At 43.6% G+C, this 26,287-nt stretch overlaps 2 protein-coding genes across 3 annotated transcripts in view; both read left to right on the top strand.

Moving 5' to 3' along the window:
- Nucleotides 1-26,287, top strand: part of TMEM70 (transmembrane protein 70) — a 798,264-nt gene that overhangs the window by 356,874 nt on the left and 415,103 nt on the right. The window lies entirely within an intron of this gene.
- Nucleotides 1-26,287, top strand: part of UBE2W (ubiquitin conjugating enzyme E2 W) — a 514,818-nt gene that overhangs the window by 138,551 nt on the left and 349,980 nt on the right. For both annotated transcript variants that reach the window (XM_044067221.1, XM_044067222.1), the window contains exon 3: nt 26,031-26,133. In XM_044067221.1, the coding sequence (XP_043923156.1) occupies nt 26,031-26,133 (103 nt within the window). The remainder of the gene's footprint in view (nt 1-26,030; nt 26,134-26,287) is intronic.

Here is a 26,287-nt window from a genome sequence, read left to right as displayed (position 1 = left end):
AAGCCACACAACTCTGGCTAGGCTTATAAATGCCCTAGTGCAGATAGCCTAGTATGAACCAATCTTCTTGCCTTAAAGTTAACCGCATGGTTTCTCCATTTCCAGTAGTACTTGCAGTCCACGCTGTCTTTCCCCAGTTTGTAATATTATTTTGATATCACAAAAAATTTCCACCAAGAAACTGAATAGGAGCAAATAGGAAAATATTTTTTATTTGGGCTTCTGATGAAAACCTTGATCCTTTTTCTGCCCCAACTTCTGCAATTCTTCATTTTCTTACAACCCTTTTTTAGTGAAGGGGTCAGTTTTCTACAATGATTCAATTGGCAGCAATCTCATTGCCATTCAAGATCTAAATCTTTCTCCTTGGCTTCTTCCAGATTGTGTAAAGCCTTTATGAAGGTAATTTTTCTTCTCAGAACTCCAGCATCTTTCACCTTGGGACCGTACTGTGGCTCTTCCAAGTTTAACTCTGAAACCTTTTGAACAGTCCGGCAAATGTGATCTAAAATTTCTGTCATGAAAAAACATGTTCCTGGTGGCTATAACTTCAGAGAAAAGAATTTCTTAACTCCAGGCTCTGTCAGTGAAACCTCCTTACATTTATTTTTCATAAAGAAGGGGTTTCTCTACAGACTAACCCTTCCTTTGTCTAAAGTGGCTTCTGAAAATAACTTCAACTAATGCATTAATTTACAAGTCTTTTTTTCCAAACTTTTATAGTAAGACTACGTGTTACATCTCCTTGATGTACACAGACAGCTACATTTTTATCTTGCAGAATAAAATAGTTTAGGAAGTCAGATCAGCTTTTCATACCCTTTTCCTCAAATCACCTGGGGCACAATCAGTTTCTAAACTTGCCCTATCTAAATGGAATACAGACTGCATTTCATTGATTTACTCTCCAAAAAGTTTGTTTTACCAAGACCTCCCAAAGTTCATTCAACTCTATCCTTGACTTAAGTCATCAGCTTTTTGTTCAAGGACTTCTGTTGACTACATCTGTGCAACAGCCACATGGTTCAAGGCTCATGCCTTTATTTCACATTACAAGCTGGGCATCCTCTCTGGAAATACAGCCTCCTTTGATTTGGCAGTGCTGCAGAATATCCTTCCATGAGGGCCACCCAAGGTTTACATAGCTGGGACTCGGTCCAATCAGTGAGGAAGAATGAAAAGGACAGCATCAGATTTATAAGTTTATGTATTCGCCATAACTATAACTAGGCATCTGTGTTGCTCATTTTCCTTCTTCCTCACCTTCCCTCCCATCCCCTGCCCCAATTCCTTGCTTTCTTCTGAAAGAACGTACTGGGCTGTGTTTGGAGCTTACCGTTCCAGATTGGAGCCCCATCTTTGTTTCCATCTATCCTTTCTGTCTTGGACCAAAGTGAGATTAGGCAGCAAACTCTGAGGCAGTAGGAATGGAATAGTGCATTATGGGTAGAGGGAGGAGTTCAAGAGCTGAATCTTAAGTCAAGTGTGTGCAGCAGAGTCAGATCAGGACTGGATCCAAACCCATTCTAAATTGGCCATATGTGTGAGTAGGGTGTGGAATAGCTACCACGGCAGGCCTAGCCACCCAGCAGTGTAAACCTTTGCTTTAGGTGATTGCCACTGTTGAAGTGGCTCTCTGATCCATGTGCAAAAAGGGAGAAAAAGGGGTTGTGGGTGGGTGGATGGATTGGATATGAAAGTTATGTACTTAACATAACAATAGATCCCATGTTGTCTTGTTTTCATTCAGTTCAATATCCTTCACAGTGTTCCCCTTCCAAAATTGTTACCTGGTGCTCCTTGTTTGAATGAATGGTCCTCTCCAGGGACCTTGTCTTAGAAAACCGCCATCAAGGGCTGTCCAGTCTGTGGACGCTCTTTATCCCTTTTCTAATAAGCTAGTTTGTGAAGATTGTTGTAGAATTTCTGGGTATACGCAGGCAAACTCTATCTGAGGTACTTCAGGGCGACAGGGGAAGTTATGGGTAGGGGAAGAGTCAGAGTCCTGCATCCACAGCTTCTAAAAGATGCAGAGGTGTAATCCGATTTGGATCCGATGTCTCAAAGGTTGAACCAGACTAAAATACGACAACTTGGATCTATCATTATGGGAAGTATGTAACTTTCGGTTCTCTCTTTGTGTAGAGACACTATAGAACAATTACTGGATACCTAAATAGATGTCTTAAAACAACATTCCATAGATAATTCTTGTCATGAGGATCTTAAGTATATCTGATAGAGCCTTTCTCCCTGGGCCTCAGTTGTAAATGGGTTTTACCCAGTCAGACTTTCTCGATTTAAACAAAGACAAATATCTTTTAGCCTAGAAGACAGGCGACGACTCCTTGAAATCTGAATTTGCACTGGAGATGCTTGTACTTTTTTCCTTTTAAACGTATGAGGTTGATTTGAAGTTTTTGTCAGAGCAGTGAGTAATGCTGCTTTTCTTCTGCAAGAATAGTATCTGACTTGGTTAAGCATAGCTTGAATCTACTTTTAACCTGTTCTTTCTCTCTATGGAGTAAGTATAATAGATGAACAGTTTAAGAGCTATAATGTAAGTTCTTGTTGCTTGCCCATTCTCAAATCAGATATAGGGGACTGTCACTTTGTTATCCTTTCTGAATAATTTTATTTTAATGTCAACTTTTTGAGCACAGTCTTTCTATAAAAAAGAAATTGCTTTTGTGTGTTACTCTTGTGTGTTACTCGTATGAGTTTATTTTAGATAAAGTTGAAGTGTTATCTACAAATGTTAAGTAGATTCATTCATGCAAGGATTTAATCTGTCACTGTTTTAATGTATAAAGCTACGCAATTTCATTTGTACACAATGTATAGGTTCATAGGTAGGTACTAGGCTATCGGCCCGAGGGCCTACGTAAGCCTAGCCAACAAGGTTCCCTGGCTTGCGCCACCCAAGAAAGTTTTATTTTCCTGTGCCACTGTCGAGCAGAGACACAGAAGTGATCCCCGGGGTGCATTTCCTATTTCACATCCACTCAAGATTTTTCTTGAAGAGTGCTAATAAAGAACTTTGCTTGACATAGATGGGTAGCCTGTTCCAGAGTATGGGAAGTCTCTGGGACAGGAAGCTATCCCTCCAGCATGTCTTGTTTATTGTGGTGACAAGGTTTAGGTCCCTAGACCGTGTAGCTCAGAGGGATTAGGATTTCTTTAGGTGTAGCATGTCCAACAGCTCTGGGTTTGACATAGCTTTATATGTTAGGCAGAGATCACCTCAGATTAGGTGATATGCTATGGAGTAAAGCTAGAGTTTTTTGAGACTGTCAGTGTATGGCATCTTTGAGGCCAGTAATCCTCTTTGTGAGGTACTTGTGGCCTTTCCAGCTGCTGCAGATGTCTTGTGAGGTGCATTCCAAAAGGGGCATTGTACTCTAATGGGTCTAATGAGTGTCTAGTAAAGGGGAACAATGTCCTCTTTTTTTTTTTTTTTTTTTTTTTTTTTCTTCTTCTTGTTCTCCTGGATGAGAACCCTTTTATGATGAGGTGTGCCATGTAGAAGGACTTCCTGACTACTGTGACGATGTGACTATCAAAGGACCGATTACTGTCCACCTGAGTCCCAAGGTCTCTTGTCACACATTCGGTGTCAAGTAGACTGTTGTCTATGTAGTAGTTCATGGGTACAGAGTTTATTATGTAAAAACAAAATTTGACTTGTATTTCACTTTATATTGCATGCTTTAATCCTTTATCATGTTCAGCACTCTTACATATTGTCAGGGTTAAAAATTTAGCATACATGTCTGGAGCTTTACCTTTGGCAGTTGTAGTGGTAGCAAACTTCTCTCATGCTGCGTGAAAGTGCTGGAGAAGGGTGATAGTTAAACTTATATGCAGAGTAATAAATGATTAGGCAGAGTAGTAGAAAATAAAATGGGAGGTGAACAGTTTGGGGTGCAGGACAACCAACCTGATGTTTGCAGTGAGATGTAGAGTGGCGAACAAGCTAGAGATGAGAGTCCAACTGGGCATTCTTAGACCTTGAGAAAACGTCCATCAAGGTCTCAAGAAAGTGGACTTGGAACAGTCCTGCAGTGGTTCAGAGTCCCAGAAACACTGGTGGAATTATTGCTGGCTATGGTCAAGGACCAAATGACAAAAGTAGTGTTCAGACTCTGAGGGGTTCCCAGTGGAAGAGGGTATACATCTGGGTTCATCTGAGTGTACAATATGGGTCATATTGATCTCTAGGCTAAAGACTCTCCAGGGCCTTTAAGCCTAACCATATGTAATGAACCAGTTTGGATCACATAGGTTCGTTGTAGGGCATGTATAACTTAGGTGTGGGTGGCTGAGCATTTATAAGCTTCCCTCTTTGGGCCAGGCCAAGGGTAAATTTTCGATTGCCTATGAATTTATCCAGGTTTAGCTTGAATAAGTATAAGAACTTTGTTCCACATGACTGGGAAGCCTGTTCTTGAGAAGGGGCAGTCTCTGAAAGACCCACTTGTCTCTCACAACATATCTAATTCATGTTTCAGGTGAGGTTGAGGTCCCTAAGTAGGGTTTCTGATACTATTTGTTTTGTGAATGTACAACGCGTCCATTAAGGCTGGATCAGTGCTTGCTTTGTAGGCAAGGCATAGACTGCCTTTTAGTAGTCTGTAGGAGACAAAGTATAAGGGTAAAGCTTTGAGACAGTCCACCTAAGACATGTTGACTAAGCCATGTATTCTTTGTGAGGAGTCTGTGAACTCTACAGTTGTTGCATATGGCTGGTCAAGTACATACCATAGAGGGCATTGTACCCTATGGGGTGTATTAATGTAGTAATTTGCAGGAGTGGCCATCTTTCTGAAAGAGACTACTGTGCACTTATTGGCATTGAGTTTTAGGCTGTGACACTGGCAGTAGTTGGTCTGTCAGGCCATCTTGGAGGGTGTTGGTATTATGGTGGATTCTTTGACTATACCTAGTTTACAATAGTCTGTGAACTTGGTTTGCAAGAGGACCTTGAAATTAGCCTGGACTTCAGTGAAGTAGATGCTGTTAGTGACCTGCCATTTAGTGGAGGTAAACTCCTTCCTCCCTAAGCTCACTTGGAGGTTTATACCCAATTTTGTGAGCTTATCTACAATGGCTGAGTTGGAGTATTGTGCCATATTCCTTGACCAGGTCTAGGTAGGCAGCATGTACAGTTTTGATTTTGTCCAATGCTTAGTGACTTTCCCGAAGTCCCATCAGGTTGAGTAGGCATGACTATCCTTGATGAATCCAGTTAGATCCAATGTCTGAAGGTGCCCTACATCTTCTTTTGTCATATCTATTTTTTTTTTTTTTTTTTTTTTTTTAACCGAAAAAGCAATTTGAGTGGAGTTGTTTGATATTTCAGGAGTGGTGTCTGGTGGTGAAAGTGGCGTAAAATTGGAGATTAACTTATTGGCGAGTTGATTAGCTATATCCTATAGCCAAGTACATGTGGCTCAATTTAAAATTTGTTTGGCACACTGTTGTGTATTGCTTTTGAGGTAGCAGACATAGCTGAAGAATGCCTTCTGATTATCCTCTGCCTGGGAGGCTACTTTTACCTCAAATTTTCTTTGGTAGACTTTAGTCCCTAGAATAGTTTGTTTTAGGAATGAAGTTTTGCCTTGTTTGCTACTGCACTTTTTGTTTTCGAACATGCCTTTATTTTCTTATACATCTATTTATGTTTGTTTTTTTCACTAGGGTGGCTTACTTTTTGAACTTGTCCTGTGCTCATTTTGGGTAACTACATTTGCCTCTGTGCAGGTATACATGGTTGTACATGGACTTTATGAATGACACCATAGGTAGTGGTGTTCCCTTGGTTGGGGTTTTTGCCAGGATGTCACTTAAAAGTAGGAAGTTTGCTCGGGACTAATCCAGAGTTAGGTGTTCTCCCCAGAGCTATTTTTATTTTGTGGTTCATTGTGAGTAGTGAAGATGTTTCAGTCGGGGGGGGGGGGGTTGCACTGATGTTCATCGTGCATACAGCTGTAGTCATAACAGATGGGTTTTCCTGCCGTCAGGTGGGTCCTCGGTCGGCCGAATTCCAAAGTCTAGGTCCGGCGTCAGATGTCGTCGCTTCTTCCCTGACATCAGTGCGACAGGGGTATAAAAGAACCAGCTGACGCCATTTTCTTCAGTCTTTCTTGCCGCGCGGTGCCCGAAGCAGAAGCAGTTCGCAAGTGCCGGTCGGCCAGCTCCTGAGATTACGAATATTTTTCAACTGAAGTTTTCTTGAAAGCTAAGTACCCCGTTGGGGAAACTTTTCTTGTCTCTGACCGATGTCAGACAAAGTTAATAATTGCATTTCATGTGAGAAGCAAATACCGCATAAGGATTTCCATTCCCTCTGCATTCCTTGCTTAGGCCCAGACCACGACTTCTCGGTCTGTCGTTTTTGTGCTACATTCAACAGACGCACTATTAAGTGTCGGGCGGAGTTCGCCCAACACTATTTTGGCAAAAAGTTTCATTACATTATGTCGTCTGATACTCAGACTCCAGTTTTGAGTAAAAGACGCGAAGATAAGGACCGACATACGAGGTCCGCGACTTCTACCGACACCAAGCTAAAGCCGACTACAGGTGCTCCGGTTCTCAGCGAGGAGCCTATGCAGCCCCTGACTACCGATGACACTTCATTAGCGGTGTCTTCTGTGCCTTCTGTGCCCGAGGTCGCAGGCTCCTCGGCCCACACCCCGACTACAGATACCGACGCCACTCTTTGCGAGGAAACGAGTTTAGACAGGCCTGCCACCTCTCAAGGTGTCTTCAGGCCTTCTTCTTTTTCCATTAAGGCTTTCACTAAATCTAAAGCAGCCATGCATACTAAAAGACAAGCTCCACAGGGCCCCTCTCAAGGCCCCATGCCTAAAATGCAGATGCTCAAAATGGCTGAGGATTTGATTACTCTTATCCGGGTTTCTCAACCCCCCTCGGACAAAAGGCCCAGAGTGGAGGAAGATTACCCTTCCTCGGACCAGGCCTCCATTACTTCAGAACATTCTGAAGACCAGGAACATTCATACTCCCCTTTTAAAGATTCTGATGCAGAGGAGTCCATTCCCTCTGTCCCCCCCCCCGAGGATTAATCTTTTGAGGAAACCTTGCATACCTTGAGGGAACACTTGCACTGGGAAGGCCAAGATTACTCAGACTCCAAGAAAAGGCTCAGGGATTTCCTCTTGCTCCCTCAGCACAGGCCTCTGGCTATCCCTCCTGTCTTAGACATACTAGATGATGTGTATTCAGAGGCCAGCCTTAACCCAGATTCTTTACCTCCAGCTCCAGTCAAGCCTGACAGGTATTACCGGGTTCCTGATTCACACCAATTCCTATACAAAAGCCATGCGGCTGACCCAGAAACTATTTCACAGGGTCCCAAGGGAATTAAGGCCTCCACTGCCAAAAATCCATTACCTTCAGAGAGAGATTCCAGAGCTTTAGAAAGGTGGGGGAAAGGTATACACCTCGCCACTTTAACCATGAGGGCATTAAACTGTCAGTTCCATATGTTAAAGTATCAACAGTTTTTGTTATCTCCGTTGAAAAGCAAAATGTCGCAACCTGAACAACCAGACTTGAAGGAGTTGCAGGATTTGTTGCATAGTGCAGAACAAGTGGGTAAACATACCTTGCAATGTGGTTTTGATGCTTTAGAGGCCTCATGTAGAGCTGCTGTTACAGGATCAGTCATATGTAGACATGCTTGGCTCAAAGAGCAAACCTTACCAGATCATGTCAAAGCTAAATTACTAGATGCACCTCTTCAAAAAGATGTATTGTTTGGTGTTAAAGCTGTGGAGGTATTAAAGAAAATGGAGGAAAAGGCAAAATCAATGCAAACAGTGAAAGATTTCCTACAGGTACAACCTCCACGTTTCAGTAGAAATTGGCCTTCAAAAAATTGGTCCTTTCCAGCCACGGACAGAGCTCAAAGAGGTAGATACAGGCTCCCGAGGGGTAGAGGGCAATCTCAAGGATCATTTAGAGGCAGACAATGGCAAGCACCTACACCAAGAGGTGGAGAGGATAGTTCACAGCCATTCAGAAAGCAGAACCAATGACTTTCCCCTTTGCATGCCAAGCAAAGCTCTAATGGCAACACCTTTAGGCGGAAAACTGGCATTATTTTCGAAAAATTGGCATATTGTCACAAAAGACAAATGGATCCTGGACATTATAGACAGAGGCTACAGATTCCATTTTCGCACCCTTCCAAAAATGAGGCATGCCAAACCTGCCACACAATCAAAGGGCAGAGGCACAAAAACAAATTTCAGATCTCATGGACATGAAAGCTGTTCAAGAGGTACCTGCACAAGAACAGGGTCAAGGTTTTTATTCCAGACTATTCCTGGTACCAACGAAGGGCAAAGATTGGAGACCTATCCATCCTAAACACACATTTACTCGTATCAAAATTCAAGATGCTCACATTACAGCAGCTTCTTCCCATGCTGGGCAAGGAGTCTTGGCTGGTAACATTGGACCTCAAGGAGGCATACCTGCATGTCCCAATCAGACAAGATTGCAGAAGATACCTCCGATTTCTTGCAGGTTCAACCCATTATCAATTCTCTGCATTGCCCTTTGGCTTATCTACTGTGCCCAGAGTGTTCACGAAATGCCTGGCATCAGTAATTGCCTTCTGCAGACTTCAAGGGGGTACAAATATACCCATATTTGGACGAATGCCTGATCCAAGCGGACAGCAAACACATACTTCTGAAACACCTGGCATTTGTAATAATGTTGTTGAATTCTCTGGGATACACAGTCAACAAAAAGAAATCAAGACTAATACCCTCTCAAACAATAATTTTCCTGGGTGCTTGAATACAGTCACCCAGATGGCCTACCTCACGCCAGAGAAACAAGGGCAACTAACTCAATACTTCAGAAAACTGGCAACCTTCACCAGGCTGACTGCAAGGAAAATCCTGCAGGCTCTGGTATTCATGGCATCTTGCATCCTGCTAATCCCATGTGCAAAGCTGCATATGAGGAAACTTCAATGGTACCTAAAAAACTTATGGTCTCAACACAGCCACAATTTGGAAACAATTATACCCCTGATTCCATGCCTTCAAAAGGAATTTCTGTGGTGGGCTCAAGCATGCCAAAGAAACACAGGTCTCCCATTCTGCAAGCCTCAAGCAAATCAAGTCATCACAACAGACGCCTCGGACTACGCCTGGGGGGCGCACATGACAGATCGGTGCATTCAGGGCAAATGGTCCCAAAAAGAAAAGCACCTACACATCAATCAAAAGGAAATGCTAGCAGTAATAAATGCTATTATGGCTTTCAAAGACCTACTGCATCCAGGCCAGCTATTGATAAGGACAGACAATTACCACAGTGATGTGGAACATAAACAAGCAGGGAGGAACCCATTCATATCCCCTGTGCAGGCTAGCCATGTCTCTTTGGAACATGGCTCTGGAATTACAAATCCAACTTCAAGCACAGTTCCTGCCAGGCAAGGAAAACACACTGGCAGACAACCTAAGCAGAAATATGACAGATCCACATGAATGGAAGTTGCATCCTCGAGTTTTTACAAAGATAATTCAAGCATGGGGAAGGCCAGACATAGATCTCTTTGCTACCCACAGAAATTACCAATTGACAAAATTCTGCTCAAGGACCTTTCATCCACAGGCCTGGAAAGTGGACGCACTCTCAGTTGGACAACAATGACAGTTTATGCCTTTCCACCTCTTCCTCTGCTGCCCAAAGTTCTATTAAAAGCCAGAGCAGACAGACCAAAGATGATTCTCATTGCTCCAGACTGGCCAAGACAACACTGGTACCCACTCCTGAGGAGCCTGACGCATTCCCCTCCATGGATCCTGCCTCTAATGCCTCTTCTATTGACTCAGCACAACTTCAAAACTCTTCACAGTCAGCTGGAAACACTCAATCTATCCGCATGGAGGATTCCTTAAATTCACAACAGACCCTACTCTCCAAGGAGGTGCAGGATGTCATTTTGGAGGCCAGAAGGCCTTCTACTAGAAAAGCCTACTCCGCAAAATGGAAACAGTTTTGTGCCTGGAATCAGAAAAAGGGTCAGAATCCTGGAATACTGAATTTACCTTAAATATTACAGTACCTAGCTGAGATGCTAAGCAGTGGACTTTCATTCTCCTCCTCCAAAATCCATGCCTCAGCCATTTCTGCTCAATACAACACTGAACCTCAATTTCATTCTAGAAAAACTGACCCTGCCACCATTTGAGCTAGCTGCTTCAACAGAACTGCAGTATTTGTCATGGAAAACAGCCTTCCTTCTGGCTATCACCTCAGCACGCAGGGTTTCGGAACTACAAGCCCTCATGGCTGTGCAGCCGTTCATCATTTTCCATCAGGACATAGTTTCCTTACGAACCAACCCTTCCTTTATGCCAAAGGTAGTATCCAGGGTAGCCTTGAATCAGGCTATCCACTTACCTACCTTTTACCCTAATCCACAAAACAAAGGGGAGAGACTACTACATTCCTTGGACATTCACAGACCGCTCCGTTATTATTTGGACAGAACAAAGCCTTTCAGAAAATCAGAGCAACTCTTTTGTGTCCTATGCTACAGGTGCTCAAGGGAAGCCTATTTCCAAATAGACAATCTCAAAATGGATAGCCCACTGCATACATTTTTGTTACTCTTTTCATGGTAAAACTGTACCTACAGGCATCCGATCTCACTCCACAAGGGCCACAGCTACCTCTGCAGCTTTCCTCAGGGGGGTTTCTACCAAAGATATTTTGGAAGCAGCCACTTGGAGTTCTGTACATACTTTCTCCAAGCACCATCACCTACCATTATACTCCAAATCTAGAGCGGGCTTTGCCACTGCAGTCTTGCAGGGCATCCTGGCTCCTCCTAGTTCCACTTAGTGCCTACCACCCCTTTTTTAGCTTTGGGATTCTACCCATCTGTTATGACTGCAGCTGTATGCACGATGAACATAGTACAGTTTTGTACCTACCATAAATGTAGATGTTCGAGTGCTAATACAGCTGCAGTCCAGGTTTCCCTCCCTCCTTCCCCTCTTGAGACAGGCCTAATGTCTAACACCTCCTCATACAACCTGATTGGGATATTCTTTTATGGTGTATTTGCTTGCAACTACTGTTTTTTGATTATATTGCATTGCATTATTACATAAATTTATGTTTTGCCTTCCTTTTGGGGGCACCTGACATCTGGGGCAAGAAAAACTGAAGAAAATGGCATTGGCTGGTTCTTTTATACCCCTGTCGCACTGACGTCAGGGAAGAAGCGACGACATCCGACGCCGGACCTAGACTTTGGATTTCGGCCAACCAAGGACCCGCCTGATGGCAGGAAAACCCATCTGTTATGTCTGCAGCTGTATTAGCACTCTAAATCTACATTTATGGTAGGTACAAAACTGTACTTTCTCACATAATTGAGGACCAGGTCAAGGATGTTTGCTCCCCTAGTGGACCCTCAGACTAGCTGGTCCAAGGCATTCATGTTTACAAAATCCCAAAATCTTTGTATTGTGCATGTTTCACCTGTTGGGCACCTTACTGTAATCCTTTCTGTGTTTGGCCTGGTGAGTAGGATGTCTGTGTCTTACAGTGGATTCTCCTTTGACCAAGATGCAGGATTTATAGGGTTGTATGCCTTATGGGTTAGACATTGAGACACTGTAAGTTGAGGCTGAATTTGTCTTGTTGGATGTTGTGCATAGTGTGCTTTTTGTGGTTGGTGAGGATGGTTATAATTTTTGCTTCTGGGAGGCCTTGAGGTTTGGAAAGCTTACTAATAAGTGCTTCAACATATAAAGTCATAGGCAAGATTTAGAAAATGCTATGCCTAATATGATGATAAACACTCATCAATCTAAACAAAACAGTTAAGAGGGCAAATTTAGTCTACTAAAGCCAAATTTGAGATAAAGATAGCCTTGTGGTGTCCCTGCCTGTGAGGCTATCTTCAGCTATGTCGAACCTCAAAGGCAGCACATAACATTATGAAGAACTGATTGCAAAAGAGCTTCCTTTACGGAACTGGAAAATGTCGCACATTTGTTGGGCAAAAAATTCAGCTCCAGTTTACCCCCATCTCTTTCCAGTGGATTCTGCTCAGGGAAATAATATCCACCCCCCCAAGCTATCACTAGGGAGTAGGTCCTAGATGCACTCATTGAGGCCAAAACACTACATCAGCGGGCACGGATAATACCCCAGGATGCCTCCTAAATAGTCTGAAATATGATCCATCAAGACCAGTGGAATTGCTGTTTATAATCTCCAGACAGGCTTTGCGCCACACTGTAAATGTCATCTCTCTGCACAAGGTTAGGCCATCAACTGACCCTGGGAACTACAGACACATAAATCTAGCTAGTGTCATGCAAAGCCATAGAAAGAATTATGGAAATGAATAATCAAGACATAGAAAACCTTCAAACTTTGGATCCAGCCCAGTTTGGTTTCGTTAAGGAGTATCATGCCTACTTAACCTGATGGACTTCTTTAAAATGGTCACCAAGGCAATGGATGAAGGCAAAACGGTACATACTGCTTCCCTTTACTTGGCGAAGACATTTTGATACAATTCCCCACTTGGGCATTTTATAAACAAGCATGCAGGTATGGGCATAAATACCTATGTTAGGCACTGGGTGGCCAGTTGGCTCTCTGGTAGGACCCAGGAAGTAGGGATGGGGGAAGCCACCACCTCATACAAGCTAGTCACTAGTGGAGTCCCTCATGGCTCTGTGCTAGGTCAGTTGTTTCTTGGCGTAGGCCAATGCCAGGAGCCTCTGGCTGATCAAGTTTGCAGATGATTGCAAACTAGGAGTAGTCGTGGAATTCCCTCAAGACAATAACATACTACGGGAATGACTAATGCAAACAAATGACTGGTGCCAAAGCCACAGCTTAAAACTCCATGCCAAGAAGTGCAGAATAGTACTCTTTGGGAAGTTGGTCCCCTTAGAAAATTGCTTCATCAATAATTCATCCCTAAGAGTAGAACCAGTAGGCAGGAATTTGGGTACATATGTAGATAGTAAATTGGCTTTTAACCAACATGTATCTTAAGGTAGTAGTAAACTGGCTTTCATCCGACATGTATCTTAAGGTAGTAATGAAATCATTCTGTGTTGCTAAACTTGTAAGGAAGGGCATTACATCTAGGTCCAAGGAAGTAGTCATTCCCCTCTAGTTGGCCCTCATCAGAACCATCATTAAGTACAAAGCCCTCTTGTTCTTTGCAGGTAACCTCAAAGCTTCATCTCTGTATTCTTGTTTCCTACAGACTGCTGCACTGTGATACCTGCAAAATAAATAGCTTCAGAGTTGCTCTGTCTAGGGCTTACTTTTGGACCCCAGTGGTTGTTCAACCCACTTAAGTTCATTGTGTTGTTTATAACAAGTGATGTGGTGGTGTACGTTTCTGACAATCAGTTTGGTAGTTGTAGTGGTCCATTGCCTCCAGAGACCTTGTACGTTTATATTTCTCGCATACTGGTGATGGATTAAGTTGTCACACGTCCGAGGGAACAGATCAATAAATCTGCTGTATGCAGATGGTTTGGCCTTTTAGGTAAACTCTAAACATTAACTGTAGCAAGTGATAGGGGAGTGGAATGCAAAACTGAAGGTGCAGGGGATGAAACAGACAAGACTGTTATGGCAGCAAATAGGGGGAATCAGAAGAATCTGAAAACTGAGATAGAAGGGAAAACAGTGGAACAGGTTAATGGCATCAAGTATTTAGAAGGGGTGGTTAAGGACAATAGAAGTCTGAATGAGGAAATAAAAGCTAGAATTAGAAGGGCTGCAGCCAACTGGTATGAAGTTTCGGGTAATGTTTGAAGGGATTCCTGTCATTTGGTCAAATCTTCTTGGATCAGAAGTGAATTCGACCAAAACAGTTGTCAAACACTTTCAGCAAAGCCTTGAGTAAATCTTTTTCTGCAGTGAGAGCATGCCCCAGCCCCCACCACCAGAACTTGTATACCTACTCTGTGATCGTACAACAGTGGCAAAAAGAGAACTCCACTCTTCCTGAAAGCTATTTTGGCGTAATTCTTTTGTCAAATTCACTTTCAATCAAATTAGTTTGGCAGATTGACATTATTCTAGCAGAAGCTTGTCAACAAAACTGAAAACTGTACAAAATAGTGGTACAGCCAGTTCTTCTGTATAGCACAGACGCCTGGACCATGAAGGCAGAGCAGTCAAAGGTAGAAGTAATCGAGATGAGGTGCCCGAGATGGGTGGTAGAATTCACACTGTGGGACAAAGTGAAATGATGGCATCGGAGCAGAAGCCAGAGTAGATACAATTTCATGGAAGGTAAAAAAAAAGTGCATCTGCCCAGGCTGGATGGATTGCATGTGAGAAGACTTATGACAGTCAGGCATGACTGTTGAAGGTGGTAGAGTGGCAGTAATTTGAGAGAGAGAGAAACAGTGACAGATTATGCCCCCCCCCCCGACCCTATGTAGTAAATGAGAAAAACTGGGTTGTTGTTATCTGTAACTTTTCTCCCTGGGCATTTGCAGCAAAGGGCATCCTACCCAGTAGGACTTTCCTGGTTAAAAAAAAATACATTGTGTAACTTGAAGTTTGCTCTTCGAGTGTATTTTTCTTTACCCATTTCAGTTGTATCTTTCGGCTTTTCCCGGTTAGGGGTCGCCACAGCAGAACTCCGGTCCACTAATGATTGGCAGTAGATTTTTACGTACAGACTTGCCAGGCCTGACGCACAACCTTCAACGAAGGTACACCCATTCACGCATGTCTCCACACACAAGACGCTTTAGCTGAGAATCGAACAGGACCATGTCTTACTGTGAGGCAACAACGCTACTGCAGCACCACCAGTTCTTTACCCATTTCAGTACTCTTAAAGTACTAGGTTAGCTGCCCTCGCAGGCCTTTTTAAACCTAGCCAGTTTCCCTTTTTGTGCTTGAAATAACATATCCCATTTCATTCTATATTGCCGTTAACTATCCCATGGTGGATGGATTTATTTATTTATTTATTTGCTTACTTATTTATTTATTTATTATATATTACCCTCAAGAATAACTGGGATCATAGTGATCTCATTGTGTATTTTGATGGCAAAAATAGACTGCAGTATTTATATAAAGATGTTAGAATGTTGTAAGACTGTAGTTTATTATTTTTGTTTACATTTTTGTGGACCGGTGTAGTGCCATTAGGCCAGTGTCCTGTCCAACTGTGGAAATTTGACAAGAGCACCAGGGAACTTCCCCTACTCTTCTTCTAGTACTGTGAGATGTATACATTCACCTGAGCAACTGTCAACTCAAGCAGATGGTAACTGTTTTAAAGTCTCGTCCAAAGAAAGGCACCATCAAAAGTGCAGCGCCCCCCCCCCCCCCACGCTGCACTACAGTGTCAGTTTTGGAAGTTAATTCAAGTTCCTGATTTGGGAATAGAACCTACAGCCTCCTGATTTTCTAGGACAAAAGAGGTTTGCTATTTTAGCCACTGAGACAGCTATGTATAAAATCAAAAATGAAAAAATCCATTAAGAAAACCTACTACGTTTTTTTTTTTATTGAAATTATTTAAAGAATAATTGAGAGAAGATTGCAGAAGACGTGTCTGGTGAAGTCAAATGCTAGTCTGTTTTAAAAACAGTTGTAAAGATTTGAATAATGTTCTCCCTGAAGACTTCTCTGTGGTTGCATGGAATAACTAAGGTAAAACTGTCCATAAGGCAAATTTATGTATGGCTTTTTATTGGCCAAAAGTTTGAATGGTCTTGTACAGAGCTTGAGATGAATTTGTACTTTTTTGTGTAGTATACTTGAAAGGCAAAATTTAAGCCTTCAGATGACCTCGGTTTAATTTGTTAAAAATTTTTCTTGCAAAGAACATCTGATCCATGATTACAGTTGTAAATGATGGAGAACACAGCGTATCTTACAGGCAGCCCACCCAAATTAAACATTTTACACCAAGCCCTTCTGCCACCCCCATGTAGGAGGCAAGCTCTTCTAGACTTCTAATGCTAACTCTACTGAAATAGAATGGTGAGGGAAAGGAGAAACTCTCCAAAACAGTACACAGTCTTGCACAAACTGATCACACTGTGGTTATATGTGAAGGATATGCCCTAAAATCAAAAGGTAATTCAAACAGTTTTTTTTGGCAATTAAAACCTAATCTTCTCTTTATTGGTCAGTTGTGGGGAAGCCATTTAAACTGCTGGTGTTGCTGGAATTTTTAATTGATCTCTAAATATATTTTCATTCAATGCTTAACCTTCATCTGCCCCTAAATTTGTGACCTTTTAGTGGGAGCTGTTGAGGGGCATCCTCTCCTGAAGTCTTCCACATCTCCTTATAGGTCGTTTTCACTGACCTTACTTGGGGGGTATACCAAAGTGTTCCATCCAGTTTAGTGGACCTCTTAAGGTACATTATATTGTAAGTATTCTCCTTATTAGCTAAATTTTTGGGGAGCTTTTTACATTTCTCCTGTCTCTCGACTTGTATAGGGTGATTCATCTGCTTTCATAGGTTCATACTAGGCTATCTGCCTTAGGGCATTTATAAGCCTAGCCAGAATGTGTTTGGCTTTCGCCACCCATTTTAAATTTATTTTGCTATGCCCTTTTTCGAGGTTTGTATACTGTGCATCTGTCTAACAGTGAGACAGAAGTGATACCTGGGGTAAACCTACAGTCTCCCATCCACTCATCAAGATTCCTCTTGAAGAGAGTCAATGAGGGATTCTTCCTAACCTGGACTGGGATTTTATTCCAGAGTGAAGGGAGCCTCTGAGTTATGAATCTGTCCCACCAGCATGTCCTATTTATTTCAGTGCTGAGGTTCAAGTCTCTCGAGCGCATAGCTCGATGGGATTTGGATTTTCTGAGGTGCAGCATGTCCATTAATTCCGGGTTGGACATGGCTTTATACGTCAGGCACAGATCGCCTCTGAGCAGGCGGTATGCCACTGAGTAGAGCTGGAGTTTCTTTAACCGAGCAGTATATGGCATCTGTTTGAGCCCTTTGATCCTCTTGGTGAGGTACTTTTGGGGTCTTTCCAGTTGCTGCAGGTGTCTGGTAAGGTACATCCCAAAAGGGGCATTGTACTCAATTATGGGCCTGATGAGGGATGAGTAAAGAGGCACGATGACCTCCCCTGATCTAGATGTGAATTCCTTCATGAGTAGGTGGCTATATAAAATGTTTTTCTAACCACTTTGGCCACGTGGTTGTCAAATGAGAGATTGCTATCAACTTGGGTCCCCAGGTCCCTAATTACTTCTTCTGTACTTAATGGATTACCAGCTATGTGGTAATTTGTGGGCACTTTGTTTTTGCCAAAGGGGATGACTATACACTTTTTGGCATTTAGTTTGAGGCTATGGCTCTGGCACCAGTTGTCTGTTTCTATGAGGCCCTTTTGGAGGATGCTTATGTCCGCTGGAGAGTCGATTATGGCGCCCAGTTCGCAGTCCTCTGCGAACTTGGTCAGCCACAGTCCTTCCGTGTTGGCCTGTACCTCCGAGAAATATATACCGAACGAGAGGTCCCAGGACTGAGCCTTGTGGGACACCACTTGTAACTGGTTTGGAGTCTGACATGACTCCAGCAATTCTAACCATGTGGGTTCTGTCCTTGAGCCAGTTTGCAATCCATCTAGTGACATAGGGGTTTATATTTAAGCTGGTGAGCTTATCTATAATGCCCGAGTGGGGTATTGTATCGAAGGCTTTTGCAAGGTCAAGGTAGGCTGTGTGGACCACCTTCCCCTCGTCAATGGCCTTGGTGACTGTTTCAAAGAAATCAACCAGGTTTAAGAGGCAGGATCTGCCCTTAACAAGGCCGAACTGGGTAGGATCCAGTGTCTGTAGGTCCCTATTATCTTTATTTATGAGGTCCATGATGATCCTTTCCATAGCTTTGCAGACCAAGCTAGTCAGGCTTATGGGGCGATAGTTTCCAGGATCCGTTGAGGCACCACCTTTATGGAGAGGGACCACTGTTGCTGTACGCCACTCTTTGGGCACATATCCTGTAGTAAGGCTGAGATTGAACAGTAGTTTTATGTTTGGGTTTAGCTCTTCTTGGAGTTCATGTAGGACGCAGCCCGGGACACCGTCTGGTCCCATTGATGCTGTGTTTTTGCTTTGGAGAGGGCGGCTCTTACCTGAGCATCTGAGATGCAGCACTCTGCTGGGATAGATATTTACCCTTTTGGTGGGGAGGGGAGGAGAAGTTTGCGCTGAACCTGTCAGCTAGGATGTTGGCAATGTCTGTGGGTTCGGTGTATTTTTTGTCATTTTGGACTAATTCTGAGCATATCTGGGAATTACCACCCAGGTTCCTAACTAAAGAAGGCCTTGTGATTATCCTTAGTGTCCTGTGCAATTTTTCTCTCGAAGCTGGCCTTAGACAATTTTATGAGTGCCCGTAGTTTTTTGCTAATACTGATCAGTGATGCCTTCCCTTTTTGGGATTTTGCTCTATCATTTAGTAGCTTCCTCCTTCTATTGTATAGTTTGTTTATGGCTGGCGTCCACCAGACAGGACGTCTGCCTTTGGAGGATTGGGTCTTGGTTTTATTTGGGATCGCATGATCCATGCATTCCTGAAGGTGTTCATAGAATGCGTTTATAAAAGATTCTGCGGTCTGGGCCGTATTTTCCACAGGCCCGGGGGCTTTGAAGGATTCCACCTCTGTTTTGAGGAGTGTGAAATTTGCTTTAGAGAAGTTTTTCACTGTAGATGTTCTTCGTCTCACATTGCTGCAGTCATAACCTGTGGGTAGTCCGCTGTCCTCTGTCGGCCCGAATACCAAAGAGCTGGGCTGGCGTCGGTCATTGTTGCCTAGAGCTGACATCAGTACGTAGTAGTACTTAAGCGCATGACCGACGCCATATCCTCAGTCTTTCTTGCCGCGTGGTCCGAAGCAGCGTTTGCAAGTGCCGTTCGGCGTTCTGAAATTTTCATTTATCGAGTTTCAGACCTAAGACCAAGTTGGGCTAAGTACCCCGTTGGGGAAATCTTTATCTTTTCTTGTCTCAGTTATCCGGATGTCAGAAAAAGTTAATAATTGCATTTCTTGTGGGAAACAGATACCTCATAGGGATTATCATTGTTTCTGTATTCCTTGCTTGGGGCCTGAGCACGACGTAGTCGGGTGTCACTTTTGTGCTAGATTTAATAAGCGCACCATTAAACTGAGATTAGACTGTGCCAGGCTTGTTTTCGGTAAAAGGTGTAACTATAACATGCCTTCAGATCCCCCGGCGCCCGCTACCGCTAAAAAGCGTAAAGACAGATCTTTGAAGTCTAAACCGGACGAGTCGTCCGTTGCGGACGCCGGTTCTACTGAGCCTCCGGTTGAATCTGTGGATCCTGCCGAGGGTCCGGCTGAATCCCAGGGGGAACCTTTACTTTTACAGGAGTTGGCCTCTCAGGAGTTAGGCCCGGCTGAAGGTGCTTCTCTGGTGTCTGTAGTTCCATCCTTACAGAAGGTTATTAGGCCTTCTACTTCAGTAGCTAAAGGCCATACTAAGGCCAAACCTTGTCTGGTTGGCCCTGGTCATAGTTCTAGCTCTCCAGCCCCTGTTCCTAAAAAGCATATGTTGAAAATGGCTGAGGACTTGATTACTTTGATCAGGGGTTCGATGCCCCCCCCAGAGAAGAGGCCTAGGGTGGAGGCAGATTTAGAGGGAATGGATCATTCCTCAGACTACTCTGATTCCTCGGCTGAAGAAATTCAGGAATTCCCTTCTTATTCAGATTCGGATGCAGAGGACTCCTGTCCTTCTGCTTCTCCTCCAGAGGATTTTTCTTTTTCTGAGACCTTACATTCCATGAGGGAACATTTTAAGTGGGAAGGTCAGGATTTTTCAGATTCTCGGAAAAGGCTTAGGGAATTTTTGTTTCTGCCACAACATAGGCCCTTGGCTATTCCTCCTGTCTTAGATGTTGTTCAGGATGTTTTTTCTGACTCTTCCCTTAATCCTGATTCTTTGCCTCCTGCCCCTGTTAAGCCGGACAGATATTACAGAGTTCCAGAAGCACATAAGTATTTGTACAAGAGTCCTAGAGCTGATCCAGAAACTATTATTCAAGGTCCTAAGGGTATTAGGGCTTCTGTGGCTAAGAATCCAGTTCCTTTGGATAAAGATTCTAGAGCTTTAGATAGGTGGGGGAAAAAAGTGTACACCTCCTCTACGTTAGCTATGAGGGCTTTGAATTGCCAATTTCATATGCTGAAGTATCAGAACTGTTTGTTAGGTCAATTGAAAGCTAAGGTGGATGCTTTATCTGAGGGTATAGAGTGTAAGGAGCTCCAGGAGTTGGTTCATGCATCAGATCAAGTTGGCAAGCATTCTTTGCAGTGTGGTTTTGATGCTCTTCAGGCTTCATCCAGGGTGGCTGCTACAGGTTCAGTTATTCGTAGACATGCCTGGCTTAAGGATCAAAATTTGTCAGAGCATGTTAAGGCTCAGATTTGGGATGCTCCTCTTCAATCTGAAGTACTTTTTGGTGGTCCTGTTGAATCAGTTTTGAAAAAGATGGAAGATAAGGCTAAGTCTATGCAGATGGGCAAGGATTTTATGCAGGTGCATCCTCCTAAGTTTAGTAGGAATTGGCCTGCTAGAGGATGGTCTTATCCTTCTTCGGATTATCAGTCTAAGGGCAAGTCTAGACGTGGTAGAGGTAGAGCTCACGCTCAGGGTTCTTTTAGACCTAGGACTTGGAGTTCTCCTGCACAGTCTTCTGGTGAGGGCAGGGGTCAGCCCTTTCGTAAACAGACCCAATGACCTGTGTCTTCCGCTGCCAGACCCTTCTTTACTGGCAGCTCCTCTAGGAGGGAAGTTGGGACTTTTCAAACAAAACTGGCGTTTGGTCACCCAGGACAAATGGGTGTTGGACATAATAAATCACGGTTACAAGTTTTATTTTCACACTTTTCCTCCTTTCAAAGGCATGCCGGATGTGCCTCCTCAACAAAGGATGGAGGCTCGGGAGCAAATCTCGTTACTTTTGCAGATGGGGGCAATTCAGGTGGTCCCTCCGTCAGAAGTAGGCCTAGGTTTTTATTCCCGTTGTTCCTAGTGCCAAAGAAAGGAAACACTTGGAGGCCAATTCTGGATTTGTCCATTCTCCATACCTACATAGACATTCCAAAGTTCAAGATGTTAACATTACAACAACTTCTGCCTATGCTAGGCAAAGATCACTGGATGGTAACCCTGGATCTCAGAGGCCTATCTTCACATCCCTATCGGGCCCAGCTGCAGGAGATTCCTGAGGTTTCGGTCTGGTACTTCTCATTATCAGTTCTCTGCATTGCCCTTTGGTTTATCTACTGCGCCCAGAGTATTCACAAAAGTTCTGGCTCCTGTAATTGCTTTCTTCAGACAGAGAGGAATACGAATTTATCCTTATCTGGACGATTCTTGCTCAAAACAGACAAGTTACTACAACATCTCCAGTATGTAATGGCAGTTTTAAGGTGCCTAGGGTATTCTGTGAACGAAATAAAGTCCAGTCTAGTGCCCTCTTAGGACATGTGCTTTCTGGGTGTCAGACTGAATACAGCTTCTCAGATGGCATTTCTGACCCCGGACAAACAAAGAACTCTTCATCTATACTTCCAGCAGTTATCAGTAATGTCCAGGCTGACTGCAAGGACAGTCCTTCAAGCCTTGGGGTTCATGGCATCTTGCATTCTAGTACTTCCCAATGCCAAACTGCATATGAGGAAGCTACAATGGTATCTCAAAAGTGTGTGGACTCAACACTGCCACGGTTTGGACACTGTCATTCGGATTATACCTTGCATCCAGAAGGAATTCTTGTGGTGGGCTCAGGAATGTCACCTAAACAAGGGACTCTCTGTGATCCGACCAGAGACGAGTCAGATCCTAACGACGGATGCCTCGGACTTGGCTTGGGGAGCACACTTCAATGGGAAATGGATTCAGGACATATGGCCTCACAAACTACAACATTTGCATATCAACATGAAGGAGATGTTAGCAGTCCGATTTGCCTTGATGGCCTTCAAGGACCTACTTCAGCCGGGACAGGTGTTGATTCAAACAGACAACACAACAGTCATGTGGTACATCAACAAGCAGGGGGGAACCCATTCCTACCCTCTTTGCAGACAAGCAATGATTTTATGGGAGACTGCTCTGAGTTTGCATATCAATCTTCAAGCACGGTTTCTGCCAGGAGCACAGAACTCCCTAGCAGATGTATTGAGCAGACGAATTGTGGATCCCCACGAGTGGAGACTGGACCCTCAGGTATTCAAACAGTTAACCGTGGCTTGGGGAGCTCCAGACATAAATCTGTTCGCTTCTCCACTGAATTTCCAACTGCCAAAATTTTGCACAAAGATGTTCCATCCAAATGCTTGGAAAGTGGATGCTCTCTCTTTCAGTTGGAACAACCTTCACGTTTATGCTTTCCCCTCTGCCTCTTCTTCCCAAGGTACTCTTGAAAGTCAGGAGGGACAAGCCTTGCATGATTCTAATAGCACCAGATTGGCCACGTCAGCATTGGTATCCTCTGCTGAGGAGTTTAATTCAGGAGCCTCCTTGGCTTTTGCCACAGGTTCCTCATTTGTTATCCCCGTCAAACAATCATTTTCTCAATGTTCGGTGCAGTCCCTGCATCTAACAGCCTGGCGTATTCTGTAATGGAGCCAGTGGGGTCTCAGCTTCCTCAACAGGTTTTAGATGTCATTTTGGAAGCCAGGCGGCCTAGTACTAGAAAAGTTTATGCTGATAAATGGAAGAGATTTTTCTTTGGAGCACAGCAAAGGGCTTTGATGTTTCAGTGCCTAATTTGAGTTTTGCACTACAGTATCTTACTGAATTACTGGACAAGGGTTTGTCATTCTCTTCTGTGAAGGTTCATGCTGCAGCCATTTCTGCTCACTATGATTGTGACCCTCCTTTATTTTCTCACCCTTTGTTCAAACAGTTTCTTAGAGGGGCAAAGAATATAAGACCCCCACGTAGAGCTCCTACTCCTTCCTGGGATCTCAATTTTGTGTTAGAGAAGCTTACTTTACCTCCTTTTGAACCTGCAGCTATGTCTGAATTTAAGTTTTTGTCTTGGAAGACTGCTTTTTTGTTGGCCATTACTTCTGCTAGGAGGGTATCTGAATTGCAGGCACTCATGGCAGTTGAACCCTTTCTGATTTTCCATAAAGATAGAGTTTCTTTGCAAACTAACCCTACTTTTATGCCTAAAGTGATTTCTAATGTGGCCTTGAACCAGTCTATTCATTTGCCTACTTTTTATGCTGATCCCCAAAATAAAGGGGAAAAAGTCTTGCATTCTTTGGATATCCACAGGCAGCTACGTTATTATTTGAGCAGGACTAAAGAATTCAGACACTCAACAGTTATTTGTTTCCTTTGCTTTGGGTTCACAAGGGAAAGCTGTTTCAAAGCAAACTATTTCTAAGTGGATTGGTCAATGTATTGCTTTTTGTTATTCTCATCATGGGAAGGAGGTTCCTGCTGGGATCAGACCTCATTCTACCAGGGCTACTGTCACATCTACTGCTTTTTTGAGGGGGGTAGCTACTAAGGATATTTTGGAGGCAGCTACTTGGAGTTCAGTACACACTTTTACTAAGCATTACCATCTCCCTCATTCCAAGTCCAGGGCTGGGTTTGCCACTGCAGTTTTACAGGGCATGTTAGCAGCTCCTAATGCTATTTAGTTTGCCAGCCTCCCTTTTCCTTTGCTTTGGGATTCTACCCACAGGTTATGACTGCAGCAATGTGAGACGAAGAACATAGTACAGTTTTGTACCTACCATAAATGTAGATGTTCGAGGATCTACATTGCTGCAGTCCAATTATCCCTCCCTCCTTCCCCTCTATAGTTTGTGGTTGCTGTGTTTTTTGGGATAATCTTTATTTCCACACTGGTAGTTGTTAGGTTTTTACTATTTTAGCTCTGGCCTTCTTTCCTTCTTAGGCCTTCTGACATCTGGGGCAAGAAAGACTGAGGATATGGCGTCGGTCATGCGCTTAAGTACTACTACGTACTGACGTCAGCTCTAGGCGACAATGACCGACGCCAGCCCAGCTCTTTGGTATTCGGGCCGACAGAGGACAGCGGACTACCCACAGGTTATGACTGCAGCAATGTAGATCCTCGAACATCTACATTTATGGTAGGTACAAAACTGTACTTTTTCTGGGCAGGGGGTGGGGTCGGGATGTGAATATCCAGTGAGATTAGTTTATGGTCTGATCTTACCAGTGAGGGATACACTTCTGGTCTGGAGCATAGAGTCCCCATGTTGGTGATGATCAGGTCCAGTATGTTTTCCCCTCTTGTGGGAGTGGTAACAAGTTGTTCCATAGCATTTGAGTTTATAAATTCTAGGAACCTTTGGGCTAGGGTGTTGGAGCTAGAGTAATGCTCCCAGTCTATGTTTGGGTAGTTGAAGTCGCCCAATATAATGGTGTTTGGGGAGACCTTCATATTTTCCAGTGTTCTCAGGAAGGCTGAGTGGGGTTCCTGGGGTTGGGAGGGTGGTCTGTAGCAGGCTACAAACTGGAAGGCAGTTTTACCCACTGTTAGTTGCACATGGATAGTCTCTGATGCTTCGTGCTTTGCCACCAACCTGGAGGTGTGGGTATCTTTGAATATCGATACTCCCCCTCCTTTTGTGGTTCGGTCCAAGTTTTGGGGCCGAAAAGCATGGTGTGAGGTATAACCTGGTAGTGCTGGGGTGCTCTCGGGAGCCCTGAACCAGGTTTCTGTTACTGCACAGATATCGATGTTTTCCATGCTAAGGAGAGTTTTGAGTGCGTGCATCTTGAGGTTTAGACTTCTGGCATTGAGTAGCATTACTCTTAGTTTCTTATCCCTTGTGATACCTATGGAGGTGGGTTTGTCTTTTGAGCCTTGCCTAAAAAAGGCACTATGGGGTAGCAAGAGCCTTTGCCAATATCCAAAGCCCAGGGTGACAGGTGCAAGCAGTCCCTAGCGAAGCATCGTGGCTTGTCGAGCATATCATCCCAAGCTGACAGGCATTGGATCCCCTTTGAATGACACCAGTACTTAAGCCAATTGTTGAAATTGATCATCTTGTCTTCATATTGTGGCATCATTCTTGGTGAGGGTAAGATGCTACTCAAGGTCAGGGTCATACCGGCCTGGGCTACATGCTCAGAGAGCTCCTCTGCCTCTTTTCATGTAGTCCAGGGAGGTACGTCTCGGGTCATTCACACCAGCATGGACAATGCCTTGGAGTGACCGGAGTGCTTGTGTTATGTGGCGGATCCTAGCGCCCGACAGGCTGCTCACAGAGACCCTCTCCTTGTTCAGCCTTGTGAGTGGGACGTCAGTGTGCCTGACGGTAGTCACCTATTACAAGTGTATCAGGTGTGTTGTTTAGTCTTAAGGGCTGTGACTGTTCGGCACACTGGCTTTGTGAGATATGTGTTGCACGTGTTCATCATGGTAACATGTCGTATTTTAAGTCCTCTTTGGTTATAATCCAATAACTTTGTCAGTATGTCAGATTTTGTTTCAGCATCCTGTTTCACTTGGATTGGGTGTTCAGAAACTAATGATCTCGGGCATGTGTGCTCCTTGCCCCTTTTGTTAAAGTATACCATGCGTAGATGGGAAGATGGGAGAAGGTTGCAGTTGGAATGTGGAAGCCAAATACCAATGTGAGAGGCTGCAAGGGTGTTCTCAAAGGAAAATTTAATTGGTTAAGTATAATAACATACAATATGTTTTGAACTGAGAAGGTTGATGTCCTGTCTTAAATTAATTACAGAAAGAACCTGTACAATTTTGTGGTGTGTGTGTGTGTGTGTGTGTGTGGAGGTGGCTGCACTCTTTCCTATCCCCTTAAGGCTTTTAAGTCAGAATAGGCTGTTTTATTGAAAAATAATTTACCTCTGAAAGCAAATAAAGTTTAGGTTAAAAGATAAGGAAGCAGCACTAAACATTTTTTTTTTATTATTATTACTGTTTTTTAGGTGGATCATAGACATGGAAGGAGCACCAGGCACACTTTACGAAGGAGAAAAATTTCAGCTTCTTTTCAAATTTAGTGGTCGATACCCTTTTGATTCACCTCAGGTAGTGTTTATCTTTGTGTGTGTTATATACATATAAACTTAATTTGCTTGGTCAACAAGAAAACTGTATGCAGATGTTAAAAATGATTTAACTGCATGTACTTACATAATGAAATATAAGCTCTACAGCATCTCATCACACCTTTGAAATAAAA

This window comes from Protopterus annectens, chromosome 3.part1, assembly GCF_019279795.1.
Source record: "Protopterus annectens isolate FY-2018-M chromosome 3.part1, PAN1.0, whole genome shotgun sequence".
NCBI lineage: Eukaryota > Metazoa > Chordata > Ceratodontiformes > Protopteridae > Protopterus > Protopterus annectens.
The sequence above is the reverse complement of the archived record's forward strand: the minus strand, read 5'-3'. Positions and strand labels throughout refer to the sequence as shown.